The sequence below is a fragment of the Lemur catta genome, chromosome 20, assembly GCF_020740605.2.
Source record: "Lemur catta isolate mLemCat1 chromosome 20, mLemCat1.pri, whole genome shotgun sequence".
In the NCBI taxonomy this organism is placed as follows: Eukaryota; Metazoa; Chordata; class Mammalia; order Primates; family Lemuridae; genus Lemur; species Lemur catta.
In genome coordinates this window covers 11216265-11235381 of record NC_059147.1, presented here as the reverse complement: position 1 = coordinate 11235381, position 19117 = coordinate 11216265, and the positions used below count along the sequence as shown (strand labels likewise).

The window sequence follows — 19117 nt, the reverse complement described above, 5'->3', positions numbered from 1 at the left end:
TTATTTGAGGATAAACTTTATCTTGATAAGCCCAATTGTAATGAAGTAGGAAAGACTAAACCCTCAAGATGAAAAGCGAAAAACCAGATTCCTTCCATCCTCACACCTGCACAGCTGATGACTTAAATAAACCCAGCTGAGGCATGACGGTTCATGGTCAGGAGACTTTGAGAAAAACAAAATGAAACCTAAGGAAAAGGTGTTTTGCAAGAGTGCCTTAAAAAATAAAAACACATACTAAGAGAAACAAAATGCAAGTAAAGAAGAGACACAAAGACATGGTCTTTCCTTTCAGCATGTGAAGGGGGTCACAGCCTCCAAGTCTAAAGGCTCTGAGACAAATCTGGATGAAAATCGTTTCAACAGAAATAAATCACTACCATCCTCTACTGTAAACTCTCAGTTTTTTTCTACCAGAATAGCATGAAGCCTTTTTAAAAAAAAAAAAAAAAAATTCTTGCCAGTAAAATGTTCATAATTGGTGAACTAGATGAAACGACATGGGTATTCACTATACTATTTTTCAATTATTCTGCACTTTGCAATTTTCAAAGTGAAACTAAAGTGATATAAAAACTTGCCTGTGATCACAATACTCACATTCAGCATACTTGAGGGAACGAAAGACTTTCCGTTGGGGTGTTACCCGTTTGATGTTTGGATGATCTTCAAGTGTCAGCAGCCCCGCTTTCTGTTTTTCTTTTATCTGAACCACCTCAAAATCACTAGGGTAGTCACTGGATGGATTGTTTCGAGGTATAATTCTCCAATTGTCTACTTCACTGCTCTTCAGGGCACTGGAAATAAATGAATTCCTAGCTTTGGCTGTAAAGTATCCATTGAAAGCCACAATATATTCTGAAATCAATAACCACAAATACAAATAAGAATTTATGTACATATATTATAGCACAGACTATATTATATCGAAGCCAAAATCTGGTAAAAGAAAAACTACATATCTTAAAGTCCACAGTGAAAAAGAACAAAAACCAAAAACCTAGTTTAAATGCCCTGACAGCTGTTTGCAGAGCTTTGAGTTAAAACGACGACCTATGTGAATCCCCTGATCACACAGAATACATCATACAAAACCAGGTACCCGTGACAGTCTTTTAAAAAGCAAATATCTATACAAGTTTAAATACACAACAAAGAAACGTATATAATTTTTTCAAATAGGAAAAAGGAATTCAGAGAACTGAATGCTCAGTTTTATCTTAATGAAAATAACAAAAATCCAGACTGGATTTCATGAGACTACTTCCCTAGTTATTCACATCTGGTCACTTGAACTTTAGAACATAAACATTCAGCACCTCCAAACCCCCCACGCTCACCAGCTACAATGACATCTGCTCATGGAATCAAGTTGTAGGCAAATAATTAAGAATGTCAATTTCCTTATTTCACATAAGCTAACTCCACTGGGAAAACAAACTTAAGCAAAGTTAATATCCATGTGCTATGCACTCACCCCATTTGAAATTTATTGTAGAAAGAAAGGACATGTGCTTTGACAAAAGCTAGAGTTTATATTAAGTTTGAAAAAAATAGGGTAGGAGGTCCTAATATTTAAGACAATATCATTACCATATTCCACAACTGTCGATGAGAATTCCACCTTCAAAGTCAGGTGGGAACAGCCAGGGCATGGGGCCTTTTCAAAAGATTTCTTTTCCAGTCTGTCACCCAGATGTTTCTTCCCACAGAGCAAAACCACTAGCAGAAGCAGCCAGATGTTGACAAGCTTCATGGTCACAAGTGAATATGGTCATAAAATTGCATAAATTCAAATGACACTTTTCTTCCTTGATTAAAAGTGAATTTTTGTTTCGGCTAAAAGCTGCAACATTGCCAATCAGCCGTCTTACAGTCTTGTCCAACGTAAATAAAAGTTAAATCCCATGGCCTTTAGTGGCTTGGCCCGAAAAGAGGCTTTCATTTCTTTCTCCGCTTCTTCTCCATCTTGGACATGAGGCTTCTCTCACTCAGGCCGAAACGACTGAGTCCTATACTCCATTTGCACCACAGAACCAAAGTCTGACGGAGCTGATCAGTCACTCTGTGAGCCGATCTATGAAACAAAAAACAGCACCCATCGACATCAGTAGCGCACTGACACAGCCAGGTACGATTTACTCATATTTATAGTTTAAGTAAGAAGGTCAGCCAGACACAATGGCACACCCCTGTAGTCCCAGCTACTTGGGAAGCTGAGGTGGAAAGACTGCTTGAGCCCAGAAGTTTGAGTCCAGCCTGGGCAACATATTGAAACCTGTCTCTAAAAAAGTAAAATAAAATAAAATCAATTAAGAGGGTAAAAAAGATATCCCAGTTATAAGACAAATGAGTGTATAATACAACAATAAAACATCTTATTATTTCATTTTTATTTACTCATTCTTCACTGCTTTCAGGAAAAAATAAAGTTTTAAGGCATCTTCAAAAGTAAAAAGGGATAAAATGAAAAAAGTGGAAAAAACTAAGGATAACAAAATAACACCAGGCATGTTAAGCACGTTGTCCCTGAGCATCCCAGCAGCCAAAAAGAAGAAGGAATCATAACCCTTTGCTTATGATCCTTCTGTTTCAGAGTCTATTTTCCTATCACTTGCAACTCTTCATCTCCAGGATATTTCCCAATCAGCACTTCACTTCCCACAAATTTCATCAACTTTTCAGGCAAACTCTTGGTATACATCCTTACCTTCTGCTGTAAAATTAACGCCTAAGAACAAACTAATTTCCATATAAGTTGATTTGTTCTTAGGTGTTAATTTATATTTAACACCTTCTTTAAGGGACACTGTGCTTTAAAATTACTCAGATTTTAAAATATTTTCTGCCAATTCTATAAAAAAAGCATAGAAGATTTTTATTGTCATTAGATTTATTTATTTATTTTTATTTTTTTTTTTTTTTTTGAGACAGAGTCTCACTTTGTTGCCCTGGCTAGAGTGCCGTGGCGTCAGCCCAGCTCACAGCAACCTCAAACTCCTGGGCTCAAGCAATCCTACTGCCTCAGCCTCCCGAGTAGCTGGGACTACAGGCATTCGCCACCATGCCCAGCTAATTTTTTCTATATATACTTTTAGCTGTCCAGATAATTGATTTCTATTTTTAGTAGAGACAGGGTCTCGCTCAGGCTGGTCTCGAACTCCTGACCTTGAGCGATCCACCTGCCTCGGCCTCCCAGAGGGCTAGGATTACAGGCGTGAGCCACCGCGCCCGGCCCATTAGATTTATTTTATCTGAAGCCTCAAACTGGAAAAAAAATTAACCTGCTAAATCTGTTATAAAACCAGATTATCTCTTTACTGGAAGTGATATGAGAGGACGGTTTGTGGGGGAAGCTACTACTAAAGAAAAATGTTTTCTGAGTATTATATTACACAAAGGCATAGATATCTTTCAAAATATCTGAACTGTAAGAAACACTGTCATTCTTCACAATGAAACAACAGAATAGCAGTAAAAAACAATGCTGGCTGCAGCAGGCCCAGAAAAAGCTGTACAGATCACACCTGAGACATCAGTAATCCAGCAAGCTGGGATGGATACATTAAACAAGATAGGCCTTGTGCTGCTACTTGTTTTTGGAAAGAAAACATTTAGGAAAAGGAGTTAGCCATCTTTCAAGAGACATATGTCAAGGTATTAAACTCATTCTTCTGGTAGAAACCGGTGCTTTATAGCAACAAAGAGTTTTTGGTTTCTGGAACAATCCATGTATCCTTTTACAAACAGAAAAGCACTGATAAAATACTATGACGGGTTACAGTAGCTAAAGAACTTTTAAAGATTTATTAAACAGGACTTTCACTGCTGTAATAACAAAGAATCCCAAAAACCAAGCCTAGCTCTAGAACTGGCACTGGAAACTAAGGTTAGTAGAAACAGAACTCAAGAGAGACGAATGAAATTTTTGAAATTATGTCCATCTCAACGAACTTCAATCCAAGAACAAAGACATTAAAAACAAAGACCAAAACAGAAAGACCAGAGGGCACCTAAAGCCACTCTTAACATATTTTACCGCTATCCACACAGGAGTGAGCCCTGGTATTTTAGTTTGTTTATGCTTGACACTCTCAGCAATGGGGTATCGTAGAATATAATCACATGAAGCATATATCTAGCTTCATTAGAGATTACTGGTCAAAGAAAATAAAGCTGGTGATAACAGTTCTCATGTTACAGTAAATGAACGTATATTTAAAAGATTTAAACAGGTTCACCAATTAAGGCAAGTTTTTTTTTTTAAATCTCTTAGATCTCTTCTGCCTCAATCTAAACAATCTATGAAATATTTGTGCTGCATGTAACCCATATATTAGTGAGCAATACTAGTGAGAAAATCTTAGGCCTAACTGGTGAATCAACTTTAATTAAACCTGTTTCAAAATAATTCACTCACAGGTAAAGACAGTGAACTTAATAGTATGATGTAGCCTATGCAGAAAAGATGGTTGATGCTCTCTTACAACTTAGGCAGGAGCCTGACTTTAAAAAGAAAGAAATGGAAAGAGAGGGTTTGGGAGTTTTAATGAAAAAAATCCGTAAGGTAATTAGTTCTCCAAATAAAAAAATAAAATTTTAGGTTTTTGCAAAATAGGACACCGAAAAGGCAGTATCATAGGACTTTAATCTGCTCATTAAATCACACAATTTTATAGAGTGCTTACCAAGTTAAGACGCTGCCAGGTGCTGCAGAGCAAACACATATAATCAGTAAGTCAGGGACACAGCCCTCTAGGTGTGATCTAGCAAAGGAGGCCAACCACAAAAGCTACTAAACAAAATGCAGGAAAGGAAAATGCCAAAGGAGAGGCACATGTAAAGTGCCGAGGAAGCTGAACTGATACAGAGAGTTTTTTCTAGGGAGTAAAGAGGAGGCTTCTGTTGATTAGGTGGCACCGCAGCTGGGTCTTGTAGAATCTGAGCTGGGTAGGGCTGGAAGTATGAACAGAAGGAGAGAGGAGAGGAGCATCCTGAGCAAAGCAACATTAGAGACACAGGAAGACACAGGGAAACACGAGGACGTGCACAAGGCAGCACATCACCCAGTAAGAGGAAGCAATGAGATGTCCATCTAGAGAGGCTAAAAGATGATGGGGGAGGGGAGGACCTCAAGCAGGTACAAAGCCTAAGCAGAATATCCAACCAACAACTGGAAATACAGACCATCTCCACCCACTCTATCGAGAGTGAACTGTGTAGAGATAAAGCCAGGGGATGAGAGTGCTGAGCTCTTCTGTTCATTTAACTCATTCACTGAGCAACTACTAAGGGCTAGGCACTGTTCTAGGCAGCAGGAACACAGTAATGAACAAAATCCAACAGAAATCTCTGACTTCATGGATCTTGCTTTCCAGTGTGGGGACACAGATAACAAACAAGTGAAACACGGTATTTAGCTAGTGACAAATACTACATTTGGAAAAGAGAAAAAATAAAGGGAGTATGACAAGTCAGGAGAGGGCTGAATATTTAGCTACAGTGCAGCAGAAGCCTCTGAGAAGAGGACTTTTGATTAAAAATCTGAAGGAAGCAGGAAGCCGGCCAAGCTGCCTGGGGAAAGAGTATTCCAGGCAGTAGGAAAATCAAGTGCAAGAGCCTTGGGGCAAGGAACATTACTGGTGTGTGCAAAGAAAAGCAAAGAGGCCAGCCTGGTTGGAGCACAGTGAAAACAGGGAAAGCAGAGATGAGATGAAAGAGGTAAGTGGGGAGACAGACCAAAGAGGATCTTGTAGGTCGGAGAAAGGACTTCAGCTTTTACTTTGAATGGGAAGGGAAAGCATATGATAGGCCTGAGAGGAGACACAGCTGACTTGCACTTTAACCTGATTGTTCTGGCTGCTGTGTGGAAGGGGCACAAGCAGAGGCAAGGACCAGAGGGAAGGCTCCTGTATATAAATAACCAGGGGAGAAAAAATGGTGGCTTGGACCAGGCGAGGTAGGAGAGGTGATGAGATGTAAAGGAGTTGAGAGAACCTGCTGCCAACCAGAGTCGGGGGCACACAAGTGAGGAGTCAAAGACAACACCAACGCCTGCTGCCCAACTGGACCAATGGAGCCTGCCCTTGACTGCCATGAAGAAGACTGCAGGGAAGCTGGTCTAGGGGACACTAGCAGGAGCTGAGCTCTGAGCATGTTAAATTCAGGATGAGCATCAGAGTGGGGAGGGCACCGCTCACAGCAGAATCCTGGGCAATCCAGGATTTCTTTGGGAGAAGACAATAAAAGGGAACAGGGAAATGAAAAACAAAATCAGTAGAAAAGCATTTGCATAAGGAAGGTGGGCAAGTACTTAGTTTAATTACACTGGCTTAGTAATTAAACTAAGTAATTAGTCACTGACCCCTTCCAGAAAAGGGCCACACTAGGTAGTGAACAAGTGAGCCTGGTGACCAGACTACACTATACCAAGCTGGTCAACTCCAGCCCACCTGCCCTTGTCTCCAAACCCATCAGCAGCTGGAAGGAAGATGTCCTCAAGTATAAAAATCCCATGGGGAGAAATGATAAGGCTGAAAATGATAGGGACAAGGAAACATCTCCCCCTGCTTTGTTCAGATCTGGTTTACCTGCTTATGCTCCTAAAAGGTGAACTAAAATCCAGGCTCGAAGAAGACACTATTATGAAGGACCTATGGCTCCAAAATTATGACAACAGATCCTGAGGTTTCTATAGTTTCCTAGTCCTAGAATAAGAAGACTTCAAAATAAGAGTTTCCTTTGAAGAAAACCAAACCACCAATGGTGGCTGGAGCCCAGTGAATGATGGCACAGGCACCAGGGTCCCAGGGGCCAGCCACTCATTACCAGCCCCTGTGCTCTTGGGCCTATTTTTTAAGAGACATCCTGTCCCCACAGTCTCATCCAGTGGGGCTTTACTAGCACAGACTGTACTTGCCAGTGTCTCACGTATCTGTTCATCTTTGCCAGCCACCGGTCCCTCCTGGTTCTCACTGTATAATGCAAGCCTGGTGGGCATGTTCCCCAAGACAGGCTCACCACCCAGGGCCGGCCAGTAAGCAGCAACAAGAAGATAAGCACACAGAAGATGTATACAGACACAGACACACACACACACAGAAAAACACTTTTTAAAAGGAGTTCTAACTTTTCCTTCTTCCCTTTCTGAATAATTCTGCTGAAGACAAGAAGGCAGATGCCCACTGGAGAGTGGCTCACTACGCAGTGCTGGAGTCTGGGCAGGGTGAGGAAGGTGTGAGAGGGGAGAGGCTCCTGCTGAGGAGGCCAGACCCGAAGAGGGTAAAGGTGGCACCAGATAGGCAATAGGGTGATGGCAGTGAAGACAAACCTGTTTGATCAAACAAATTATTTTAAAGATCATGGGAGGCAGCTTCCTTATTGTTAGAGAAGGAAGTTATAAATATGAAAGAGAAAAAAGTAAATGAAGCTTTTGCTATCAGACTGAAATTCTAAGTGCTGGAATAAACTTAAGGTTTTCAATATGTAGACAGACAGAAATAGAAATAAATAAATGTGAGTGTGTACATACATACATGTATACATACATTTTCCAGTTCTGTATACTGAAAGGACATGGCAACAGTGACATCTCAATACCGGGGAGCCCACCTAGTACCCAAAACTGGTTTTCTAAATATCATTCTCCACTAAAAGAAACCAGGCTCCTTGTTATACCAGTAAGGAAGCACTCAAAGCATGATGGGGAAGTGTCCAAGGGACACAGAAGCCAGTTTGGAAGTACCCCTAATAGCCAAATCTGGGACAATCTGAGTATCAAAATAAATAATGAAAGCAACAGATCCTAATCCACTGAATAAAACAGGAAAACAGGAGTGACACAAATAAATAAAGTTTGAAGAAGAATGAGATATTTACATAGTCTCAAGATGCCTCACAATGGAGAAACATACTTATTTACAAAGGAGAACAGAGTAACTTTACAGCAGAGAAGCTTTACCAAGTCACCCATGTTAACCAGCGATGGGACAAATGCACCCAGGTCTATTGGAGCAGTTGAACTAAGAAGAGCCCAGCCTCACTTCTGTGAGGGACCTGCCAAAGATGCACAACTTGAATCAAATCACAAGGAAACATCACACTAACCCAAACTGAGGGACATTCTACAAAGTAAATGGCCAAAATTTTCATAAGTACCAAGATAATGAAAGCCAAGAAATGACTGAGATACTGCTCCAGATTGAAGGAGACTCAAGAAACAGCGTAACTCATGATTCTGAACTGGATCCATTGGCTGTAATGGACAGTCTGGAACAACTGGCAGAACCTGAATGGGCCTGCCTGTGGCTTAGACAGTGGTGACGGATCTAGACTAATTTCCTGATTTTGACAGCTGTGCTGTGATTACGTAAGAACGTCACTGCTTGGAGGAAATGCCCACTGAAGTATCAAGGAATAATGAATGGGGTATTAGGTCTGCAACCTACTCTCAAATGGTTCAGAGAAAAAAGGTTTCATACTGTTCTTGTCACCTATTAGGTTCAGATTGTTTCCAAAATATGCAGAAAAAATAAGTTCTTTATTTAGCCTTAGTTGCCAGTAATGCACTAGGCTGAGGGGTATTCAAATTTTAGAAGGGGGGGATTATAAGCCTCTTGTAGTAGACTTTGTCAGTACTGATCACTGTGTGCATAACCAGACTACAGATCACATCAGACAGACTTACGCACATCACCTGTTACACAGAATGACATCCAAATATCCCAACAGATGGGACTGATTTCCTTAAAGTGAAATTAAAAGTAGATCTCCTTCTACAGAATTGACAGAATTCCTAAAAAGATTCATGGCAAAGTAAATTTCTATTAAAATGAACCTCAGTTTTCTATATTTACATTACACAAATCAAACAACATTTTGACAGAAAAAAATTGAGGCACCCACTATATAATACAAGTCATGTTTAAGAATTCAACAAACCCAATACAAGTATTCTACATAACATACGCTGCTGATGAATACAAAAACACAACACCCTTTTAAAATGGCAATTTGCCAATATGTATTAAAACCCTTAAAAATGGACACAAAATACTTTTCCTCTAATAAATCCAGTAATAACAACAAAAACTACCAGTAAGCATTTATGTGAAGGTGCTAGTCTAAGTAATTTGTATGTATTAACTCACTTAATCCTCACAACCACCTTTTATTACCCCCATTTTCAAATGAGAAAACTGAGTCCAAGAATAGCTAAGCAATTTGCCTAGGGCCACACAGCCAGTGAGAGGGAAAACCGGGCTGGGAACTCAGGTGGTCTAGCTATGCTCTTTAGAGATAGGTGGGCTGCTTTTCTACAATCTCCCCTAGGAATTCAACCCACAAAGTGTGAATCTGAAGGCACAAAATGAATTCTGTCAGAGGATATACACTGTAAGATTATAACTGGGAGAATCAGAGACCATCTAAATGTGCAATAGTAAGAAACTGGCTAAAAAATTACAGTTCACCCATACTACAGAACACTGTGCAGCAATTTCATACTACTATGTTCCTGTGGTAGGCTGAATAACGGTCGCCCCAAAGATGTCCACATCCTAATCTCCAGAACCTGTGAATGTTACTTTATACACAAAAGTATATAGGCCAAAAGGACTTTGCAGGTGTTAAGGGCCAGGTGTAATCACAAGGGTCTCTCTGTAAGAGGGAGGCAGGAGATCAACAGCGGGAACAGAAGTGATGATGCAAGCAAGTAGTTGAAGTAATTTGAGGAAGTCACAAGCCAAGGACTGCAGGTGGCTTCTAGAAACTGAAAAAGAAAAGGAAACAGATTCTCTCAGAGCCTTCAAAAGGAACCAGCCCTGCAGACACCTTGACTTTAGCCCATTGAAATGATTTTGGACTTCTGACCTCTAGAACTGTAAGATAGTAAATTTGTGTTGTTTTAAGCCACTGTTTGTAGTAATTCGTTACAGCAGCAATAGGAATATGGTAAAATGCTAATGATATATTAAGTAAAACAGTTCCTGTAGAGTGTGAATCAAATTTTTATTTTTAAAAATGTGCAGTGATGTGTGTGCATACTTCTTTTCTGAGCCCTCCCCAACAATGGGAACATTTTATTATTGTCAATTTGATAAGTGAAAATTATTTCTCCTTGTTTTACTCTGTATCTCTTTGGTTATCACTGTCACTTGACATTGTTTTAAATGTTCTTTAACCATTTGAATTTATTCGTGTGATGTTGGTTTATGAATTTCGCCAAAATTTTTGTTTGGATGTTTATTCATTTTTCTTAGAGATATATAACACTCTTCAGATTATTAATTACATCAGTCACCATTAATGATATATTAATACAAGTACTTTCCCCTCAAAAAATGTGTCTATGTACATATGAAAAAAAGTAACACTGAAAGATGCATACCCAAATGGTAACAGTGATTCTACCTTTCAGTGGTATAGTTACAGATAGCTATTTTCTGTTTTGTTCTATGTTATTTATATTTTTACAAGGAGCACATGTTATTTTTACAATTAGATAAAACATTAAATACTTTAATAAACCTTTTAAAATAAATTTTAAAGGAAAAAAATCACATTTTCCCATAACAGTGGCACAAAAATTCAAGTATGTCAGATTTAATTTTATTTGTAAATATAATAGAGCTTAAAAGGGATCTATCTCCCAGAAATTGTTCTCATAAATCTGTCTACAGCTACCTTCCAGCCTAAGGAAAAGATACCCTTTGAAAATATTACTTTTAGCTAGTTCATTCTGAAAAGGCTTATTACTACCATTTGGAATATTACTTAACTCATAGAGCCTGCTGGAGCTGTTACTGGATCCACTAAGTGTTGACTGGATTTAATTTCTATAAATTCTTTATGTGGAAGACCTAGTTATCTTTCCATACAAAGGCACAGCCTTAAAAGATGGTATTTCCATACCTATGCATTTTCCATGAGTATGATTACACCTCTAACACAGGTGTAATCAAAAAACATTTGACATAAAATACTAAATGGAAAAGATAGTTCAAATCACATGTACTGGGAACAAGATTTAATGAGACGTATGTGTAAAAGGAAGACAAAGTAGAGGAAATGTATTACCTGGACAAGCAACTGGTCTAGCACACAACTAACATTCCTTGCAGCTCTGAGAGTTTCCTACTTATAATCTGCATAATAAAATATCACAAAGATTATACTTCTGGCTGTAACTAAAATACACTGGAAAGTATTTCTCTGAAAATAATTAAAGAACATAATTCAGGTGAGAGGAAATAACTTGTATCACACAATAATCATCTAATTATGCACCTATGCCTTACTTTGTAATACACTAGTTTACTAAAATAGCTCCAGAGAAGACTGAATTGTGTTTAGACTATGAAAGCATACTATACAGTTCAACTAAAAGTTGGCTGAAAACTACCACTTTCGTAACTAATTGCATACTTGGCTGTATTACCATTGTTTAACAGGCTAACAATTAAGCAATGCCTGACTGCACTATCTTAAAATAAAGGTGTATTCTTAAGCCTGACTGAACCATTTCTTCTGTCCATCAGCTGGGTTTTTTTTTTTTTTTTTTGAGACAGAGTCTCACTCTGTTGCCTGGGCTAGAGTGCTGTAGCATCAGCCTAGCTCACAGCAACCTCAAACTCCTGGGTTTAAACTTCTGCCTCAGCCTCTCTCCCAAGCAGCTGGGACTATAGGCAATACACCACCATGGCCGGCTAATTTTTTTCTATATATTTTTAGTTGTCCAGCTAATGTCTTTCTATTTTTTTAGTAGAGACAGGGTCTTGCTCTTGCTCAGGCTGGTCTCGAACTCCTGAGCTTAAATGATCCACCCACCTCGGCCTCCCAGAGTGCTAGGATTACAGGCATGAGCCACTGCACCCGGCCCATCAGTTGGTCCTATCATTTAAAAAAAAAAAAAAAAATTCAGCCCAGTGTGTCAATATAGCCAGGTTAAGAAACCCTGGTCTGTGGTGTTTGTTTGGTTTTTTTGTGTTGTTTTTTTTAACCAAACCAGATCACACACCTTTACTATCCTCAAAATGTAACAAACAGGGTAAGAAATCCTCCCTGCCCCACCCCACCCAAGGGAAGCATTTAATAAGCCCCCAAAATCTGTGGTGTCTTCATTGCCAACTATTTCGTACATGTCCCTATTGTCTCTTTTTAGTCTTCCCTTATCCTTTAGTCATCTTGTATTAACTGGCCACATTTGAGGCACCTCCAAACTCCATATCTTTCTCATTCTACTCTAAATTCATTTCCTCATGCAGATTTCTGCTGCATTCATGGGAGCAATGTGCAGTTTACCCTAGCCTTCAGGCTTCCTAGTTCTTGTTATTCTAATAATTTGTGGTATTTATTGTGGCTGCCACACAACTAAGAAGGCAGCAGACAAAAACTACCTACCACTAGAATGGTAGAAAATATACAGAATAAAAGAACATACGAATTTGAAAGGAATGTTAAAAACCTCTTGACTAGAAAAGATCCCACTTCATCCCCAGGTGCTTCAAAGGTCCTGTAAGCTCTGCATTAAAATGTCCCTCTTTACAGAGAAATGACCAACTCTCGATTATATGACATGCCTGGGGAGTGTAGTAGAGACCTAACAGGCAAAAGCCTGGCTCAGGCCCCAGCTCCTAACCGTGATAAACAGCTCTTGTGTCATCTGCATTATATACCGGAGCATAAAATAAAATTTCATTTGCAAAAAGCATTCTGCATCAATGTTTATACAAAATGTCATACATCCATATAATAGAATATTACTCAGCTATAAAAAGGAATGAAATACTGACTCGTGCTACAACACGAGTAAAACCCTGCCAACATAAGTGAAAAAAGCCAGAAACAAAGGGCCACATATCATATGATTCCATCTAAATATATGAAATATTGAGAAAAAGCAAACCTAGGGAAACAAAGTAGATTAGTGGTTGCCTGGAGCTGGGGTTAGAAAGGAGTATTGACTACAAATGGGCAACAGGGGTCTTCTTGGGGTGATGGAAACATTCTAAAAATGACTGTGGTGATGACTGCATAACTCTGTAAATCTACTAAAAAAAAACCCACTGTATAGTACACTTGAAACAGGTGAATTTTCTGGTATGTAAATTCCACCTCAATGAAGCTCCTACATAAAAAAATAAAGAGGGTTCTGCAGATTAAAAAAAAAACTGGGAAGAATTACTGGTCTTCTCCAAGGCCTCTGTGTTTATATATATGCAAACTGAGACCGAGAAGTTAGAGAGGATTACTAGCATAGTTAAGACTAAAGGGCTAGTCTCCAGAATTGAACTCTGAGGTCTCATTCCACTTTAAGTCATTTGAAGTGTCATTTAGAATCTAAAGAAAACGTAAATACTTAATTCGTGCAGATAAACAGGTAAGATTGTCAGGGGCTCTACCCAAAACAAGGAGTAAACGTCTTAATAAAAACGTTAACGATCCACAGCAGTCTTACGTAGCACAACCATGCCAAGACTTTAAGATCCTACAGGTTTAAAAGGCATTCTGGTTCTGAGAGTTCGCCAAACACTATCACGTGCCCAACTTGCCCACAAGACTTCTTAAACTGCATTTAAAAAAAAAAATCACTAGCGCAGTACGCACAGACTGAGATATGGCAAAGAAGTGAGGTCACTTAAATGTGATACCAGGACCTCCCTGGAAGCACACCTAGAATTACACGTCTGTCTGGAGGCCCGGGGCCAGAGTCGGGCACATTACTTCACTCTGTTAACGTTTATGTCACATAAAGAAAATAATGAAACTAAGCAAGCTTCCAAACCGTGCCAACCCGCAGAGAGGGCCCGCAGGACGCACACTCTGCAAGCCGCGGCGGGGGCCGTCGCGCGGGGTCCGAGAACGCACTGCTGCGGAGCCCGGCGCGCCAACGCCTACCTCGGCCGCGTGGCCCGGCCGGCCGCCCGCAGGTGCCAGGCTCCGCGACGCCGGCTGCCCGGCCGAAGCTCAGAGCCGGGGACCCGGCCGGGCCCGCGCAGCCCCTCGCCTCGCGCGTCGCCCGGCCGCGGGGCCTCGGGCACAACCGGCCCACCTGAGCGCGCGGACGGCCGCGACCGGGCAGGTGGGAGGGGCGGCAGCCTCGGGGAGCGCGAGCGCGCGGGCGGCTGACGTACCTTTGCCGCCTCAAGCCCGGGTCCCGCGGGCCGGAGATAACGGCGCCTCGGCGGCGAACGCGCCTCGGCTCTCCATTCGGGGCTGTTTACTCCCAACTCTCGCGAGACCGCGCGACCGGGGCAAGGAGGCCCACGGCTGGGAGGGTCGGCTCCGCTACCCCAGCGTGCCCCGCGTGCCCCGCGCCTGCGTGCGCGCTCTGGACGCCGGAGACCGCGGGCCCGGGGCCGGGAGGACAGACGGAGGTCTCGCGACATTTGCTGCCCCGGGCCGGGGGCGGGATGGGAGTGGTGGGTGCGGCCAACTTGCCGGAACACGGTGGAAGGCGGCGGTGGGAATGGACTGTTTCAATGCCCGGGTTGGGATTCGCCGGGGTTTGAGGCCAGAAGCTCGGAAAATGAGCACAGTTCTGAAGGCGGCTGAGCTGGGCTACGTTCTAGAAAGGACGACCCCGGCGGAAAGCCCCGCCCCCACTAATATTTTGCCTTAAACGTGTTGAAAGCTCCTTTGTCCAATGCAGGTGTCCGCGTGCAAGTCAGGCTCGTGGTTCTTCCGAGCTGGGGCGGCTTGGATTCCACATCCTCGCTTACTCGGGACGTCTCTATCTTACCAGCGTGGCGGCTGAGGTGCCGGTGAGGGCTCGAATCCTGAACAGCCTGACTCCTGGCCTGACCTGAGGAACCCCAGATCCCGTCTCCGCGACATTCTAAACCCCTCACGGCCTCGGCTTGACTCTTGAGAGGGCCTCCCATAGCCCAGCGCACACCTGCCGCCAGGGGTACCTGTGCCTTGGGAAACAGGGAGAATCTCTGTAATGCTAATGTTACCCTTCTGAAGAAACAAGGATCAGCGTACTAAAACTCTAAAAACTTTGCATCCCCCAAAATATCTGGGTGACTCAGATACTAGAATCACCAGTTGTTTTCAGTCTAAATGTTGAGCCGGCCCACACGTGGTAGTGGGCAAAACTGAGGGGCGGAAAGCATTTCTAGGTAATGATGTGCTACAGTCAGAACCGTTTTGTATCTTTTCTGAACTTTCCACCGCACCATAGTAATGCTGAGTGGCACCAATGACAAGAAATCACAGTGTTTCATCTCCCCTTTAACATGACTTTACAAAATTCATTTAACATAATGGATAAATACAGAATTACAATTACTATATCCCACTGCAGACATCTACTTTGTAATTTTGAGCAAGTTGTTTAACCAGTTTCCTCACCCCAAAGAGAGGGATACTGACACTTACGGGATGAGGGTTAAATGAAATACATAATGTGCTTGGCTCACAGAAGATTCAATAAATGGTGGTGGATTTTTAAGTCCTTTCCTGTCTCAGATCTCATATGATTTTATTAAATTTTTCAGAGAACTCTTGACTTTTTGCATTTGCAAACCTTCAAAATGAGGCACTTTCTTCTGCCACCACATAATAATTTGATACTAAACTTGACTGTGTCATTCTAACTTTCAGGGAATTAATCTTGTTCAGGGTCCTTTTAATAGTCCTGTAGTGACTATGCTACTGAATACACGGCCCTGCTGTTAGGAACTGGGGTAGACTAGTGAATTGCAAACACCCTTGTCATGTGACAGTGAAGCCCCAAAGCAGGGAAGAGAGTAATACAGCCAGTTCCTGAGAATGCCTATGAATTGAAAGGGGCTGGGCATGGGAGAGAGAAGTCACTTTCTACCAAAAAAGGCTGAGCTACAGGACCCTGATCTACCACCAGTGGTTTTTCTACCACTCTGGGCTCTAAAATAACTTCTAAAGCCATGCACACGTATAGAATAAAGCACTCGCAATTCCATAAGGTAAATCTTTATTCAAATGAAATGTTATTTTAAAGAATAACAGCCCATGGTGCAGGCACCAGCTGATCTGGGGAAAGCCTCCCTGGAGTTGTGGCTCCTGGGGTCAGGACAGCTGATCAATCAGTGAAAGAGGTCTCAGAGGTCCTAGTGGAACTGTGCAGCCGGCCATGCTATGTGCAGGTGGCAGCTTTTTGGGCAAGGGCAGCTTTGCCAGAACCAAGGAACACAAGATCATGCCTAAGTCTCTGCTGCTCAGTCCACACCAGAAGGAGAAAATGTCCCTGGAGATATCCATTAACCGCAGCCTCACCCATCAGCACGCCTTAGGTTTCCACAGTTTTTTTGAGGACATCAACTTCATGTTCGTGGTGGTGGAGGTCTGCCACCTGAGGTCTCTCCTGGAGCTGCACAAGAGAAGGAAAGCACTGACCGAGCCCGAGGGCACTACTGCCCGAGACAGACCATCCTTGGCTGCCAGTGCCTGCACCGAGAGCAGGTTATTCACCAGGACCTCAAGCTGGACAACGTCTTCCTGAACGAGGATCTGGAAGTGCCAACGGGATCTGGGACTGGCAACCGAAGTTGAGCATGACGGGGAGCAGAGAGAGACTGATCCTGAGTGGGATTCCTAAGTACGTAGCTCCCGAGGTGCTGAGCAATAAAGGGCGCAGTTTTGAGGTGGACGTGTGGTCCACTCGGTGCATCGTGCATACCCTGCCAGCAGGCAAACCACTTTTTGAGACCTCTTGTCTGGAAAAAACCTACCTCCAGATTAAGAACAAACACAGTGTTCCCCAAGCGCTTCAACCCCATGGCTACCTCCCTTATCCAGACAGAGGCTTCAGACTGATCCTACTGCCTACCCAACCACTTACGAGCCGTCTCCCCACCCCTGCCTCATCATTCCACTGAGGTTCTCAAGCCCTCCCAGCAGCCTGCACCCCAGCAACCAGAAGCCTCTCATGGTCGTCAATAAAGGCATGAAGAACATCCTGCCAAACCACCCCAGGAAAAAAAGGAACCAGAGGCTTGGGAAACAGGTGAGACAGTTAATGCCACCTTGGTGGCATGCAGTGGCAGCCACACTGCGTCAGTGTCTCCAAGCCCTCCGAGTGAGGGCTGGTGAGGCAAGAGGAAGCTGAGGATCCCACCTACACCCCATCTTCTGGGTCAGCAAGTGGGCGGCCTATTCTGACAAGTACTGCCTCAGGTATCGGCTGCATGACAACAGCATGGGGTGCTCTTCAATGACTTGACGTGCCTTATCCTCTGCAATGACAGTGACAGCCATCCCACCTTATCCAAGAGGACGTGTCCCATGACCCGCTCCCCCCCCCACCCCGTGGATGCCCGGAAGCTCAAGTAGTATTGAGCCTGGCTGCTGTCCATCGGAACACGTTTCTGATCATGTCTGCCACCCACAAACTGCCTCTTCCACTTAACTCCCACTTACCATGCACCATGGCTGTAACTTGGCCGGTTTGAGGTGTGACAGCAAAACTAGCACAAATTTCTTTTTTCTTCACAATTTCATGGACAGAAGATTCGTTCTTACTGTAGAACTTAGCAACCTCAGCATACATTTTTCTTCCTTCTCTTACTGAGTTTAGAACTTTCACTTTTTCACTCAAAAGAAGCACTTTATAGCTTCTCTTTGGCATGTCTGAATTGCCAGCATCACCACTCCTGTGCTTGGGGGCTGTTAAGTAAAATAAGGGTGACTTGAACACAAGGCCATTGATCTGATAGCTGGGCGGCTCCTAAGTGACTAACGGGTGGGGAGCACTAACACGTGGACACGCTGCACACAGGGGAGTCCCACCCGATCAGGAGGGAACAGAATTCCATCATGCTCCTCAGAAAGGTGAGCAATTTAAAACTTATGAGTTTATTTCTGGAATTTTCCATTGAATATTTTCTGACCACAGTTGACCAGGGGTAACTGAAACCTCAGAAAGTGCAACCACGCCTGAGGAGACTACTGTATACAGAGCATGATGGCACAGAGCCCAACCTCACTGTGAGTTCCCATCCCAACTCCTTGAAGATCACCCTCCTCAAGTATTTCTGCAATTGCTCAATCGAACACCCACTGAAGGCAGGTGTCAATATCATGCCATGAGAGGGTGATGAGCTAGCCCGGCCACCCCACCTGCGCACCTGGTACTGCACCTGCAGCACCGCCAGGCTGCACCTCAGCAATGATGCCGTGCAGATCCACTTCTTCCGGGACCACACCAAACTCATCCTGTGCCACCAGTGGCAGCTGTGACCTTTATCAGCAAGTGGGACTTCCGCATGTACCACCTGAGCCTACTAGAGGAGTATGGCTGCTGCACGGGACTGGTCAGCTGGCTCCACTACACCTGTCTGTGGTGGACGAGCTGCTACCACCTCAAGGGCTCCTCACAGCCCCCTGCCCCCTGGATTGGTGGCCCTCTCAATCCCACCAGCATCGGGGCCTGGTCTGCTCCCATGGTGCTGTTTTTGTAACGTGCCCCTAACCCTGGGCGGAGAGCTACATCATCCTTACAGGTGGGGGTTGCTATGTAAGTTATTTCTGGACGTGTTTGGGTGTGGAATCAATAGCCTGTGCCCCCTTCCCTCTCAACTCCACCGCAGGAATTACATAGTATTTCTGTCAAATTTGGGGCTGTCCTTTCCTTGGCTTTATACACATTAAACATATGTGAATCTTAAAAAAAAAAAAATAACGAGCAAGCCAATACTGAGATAAAGAGAGACAAAGACAGACAAATTGGTTTTGAAGGACACAGAATGTAAAGACTGAGGACATACCGCCTAACCCTCTGGTGGTATGTGACATATGTGAAAAGATTGTAAGTAATTGAGTTTAGGAAAAAACAAAAAAGTCTCCTAAGAGCTGTCTCTATTTGCTCTCTTTTTCTGCCTATGCTTTCTTGAACCCACAACAATCTAGCTTTTATCCTCACCACTTGACTGAAATGGCTCATGGGAAAATCCCCAGTGATCTCTACATTGTTAAATTCAATGATCAAATCAACTTTCATCTTACTCAACCTAACAGGAGAATGAACAGGAAATCAACTTAGGCTGGACACGGTGGTTCATGCAGTAATACTAGCATTCTGAAGCAGGAGGATTGCTTGAGCTCAGGAGTTCAAGACAAGCCTGAACAAGAGTGAGAC

General features: G+C 43.0%; 1 protein-coding gene and 1 pseudogene across 1 annotated transcript in view; one reads left to right on the top strand and one right to left on the bottom strand.

Annotated features, from left to right (window-relative positions):
• MBTPS1 (membrane bound transcription factor peptidase, site 1) overlaps positions 1-14331 on the bottom strand; it is a 55536-nt gene extending 41205 nt beyond the window's left edge. Inside the window, exons 1-3 of the mRNA XM_045533218.1 lie at positions 14133-14331; positions 1594-2077; positions 601-858 (exon numbers count right to left, since the gene is read on the bottom strand). Coding sequence (XP_045389174.1) covers positions 601-858; positions 1594-1756 — 421 coding nt within the window. The 5' untranslated portion in view covers positions 1757-2077; positions 14133-14331. The remainder of the gene's footprint in view (positions 1-600; positions 859-1593; positions 2078-14132) is intronic.
• Positions 14332-16198: 1867 nt separating this feature from the next.
• Positions 16199-19114, top strand: LOC123625022 (annotated as a pseudogene).
• Positions 19115-19117: the final 3 nt, after the last annotated feature.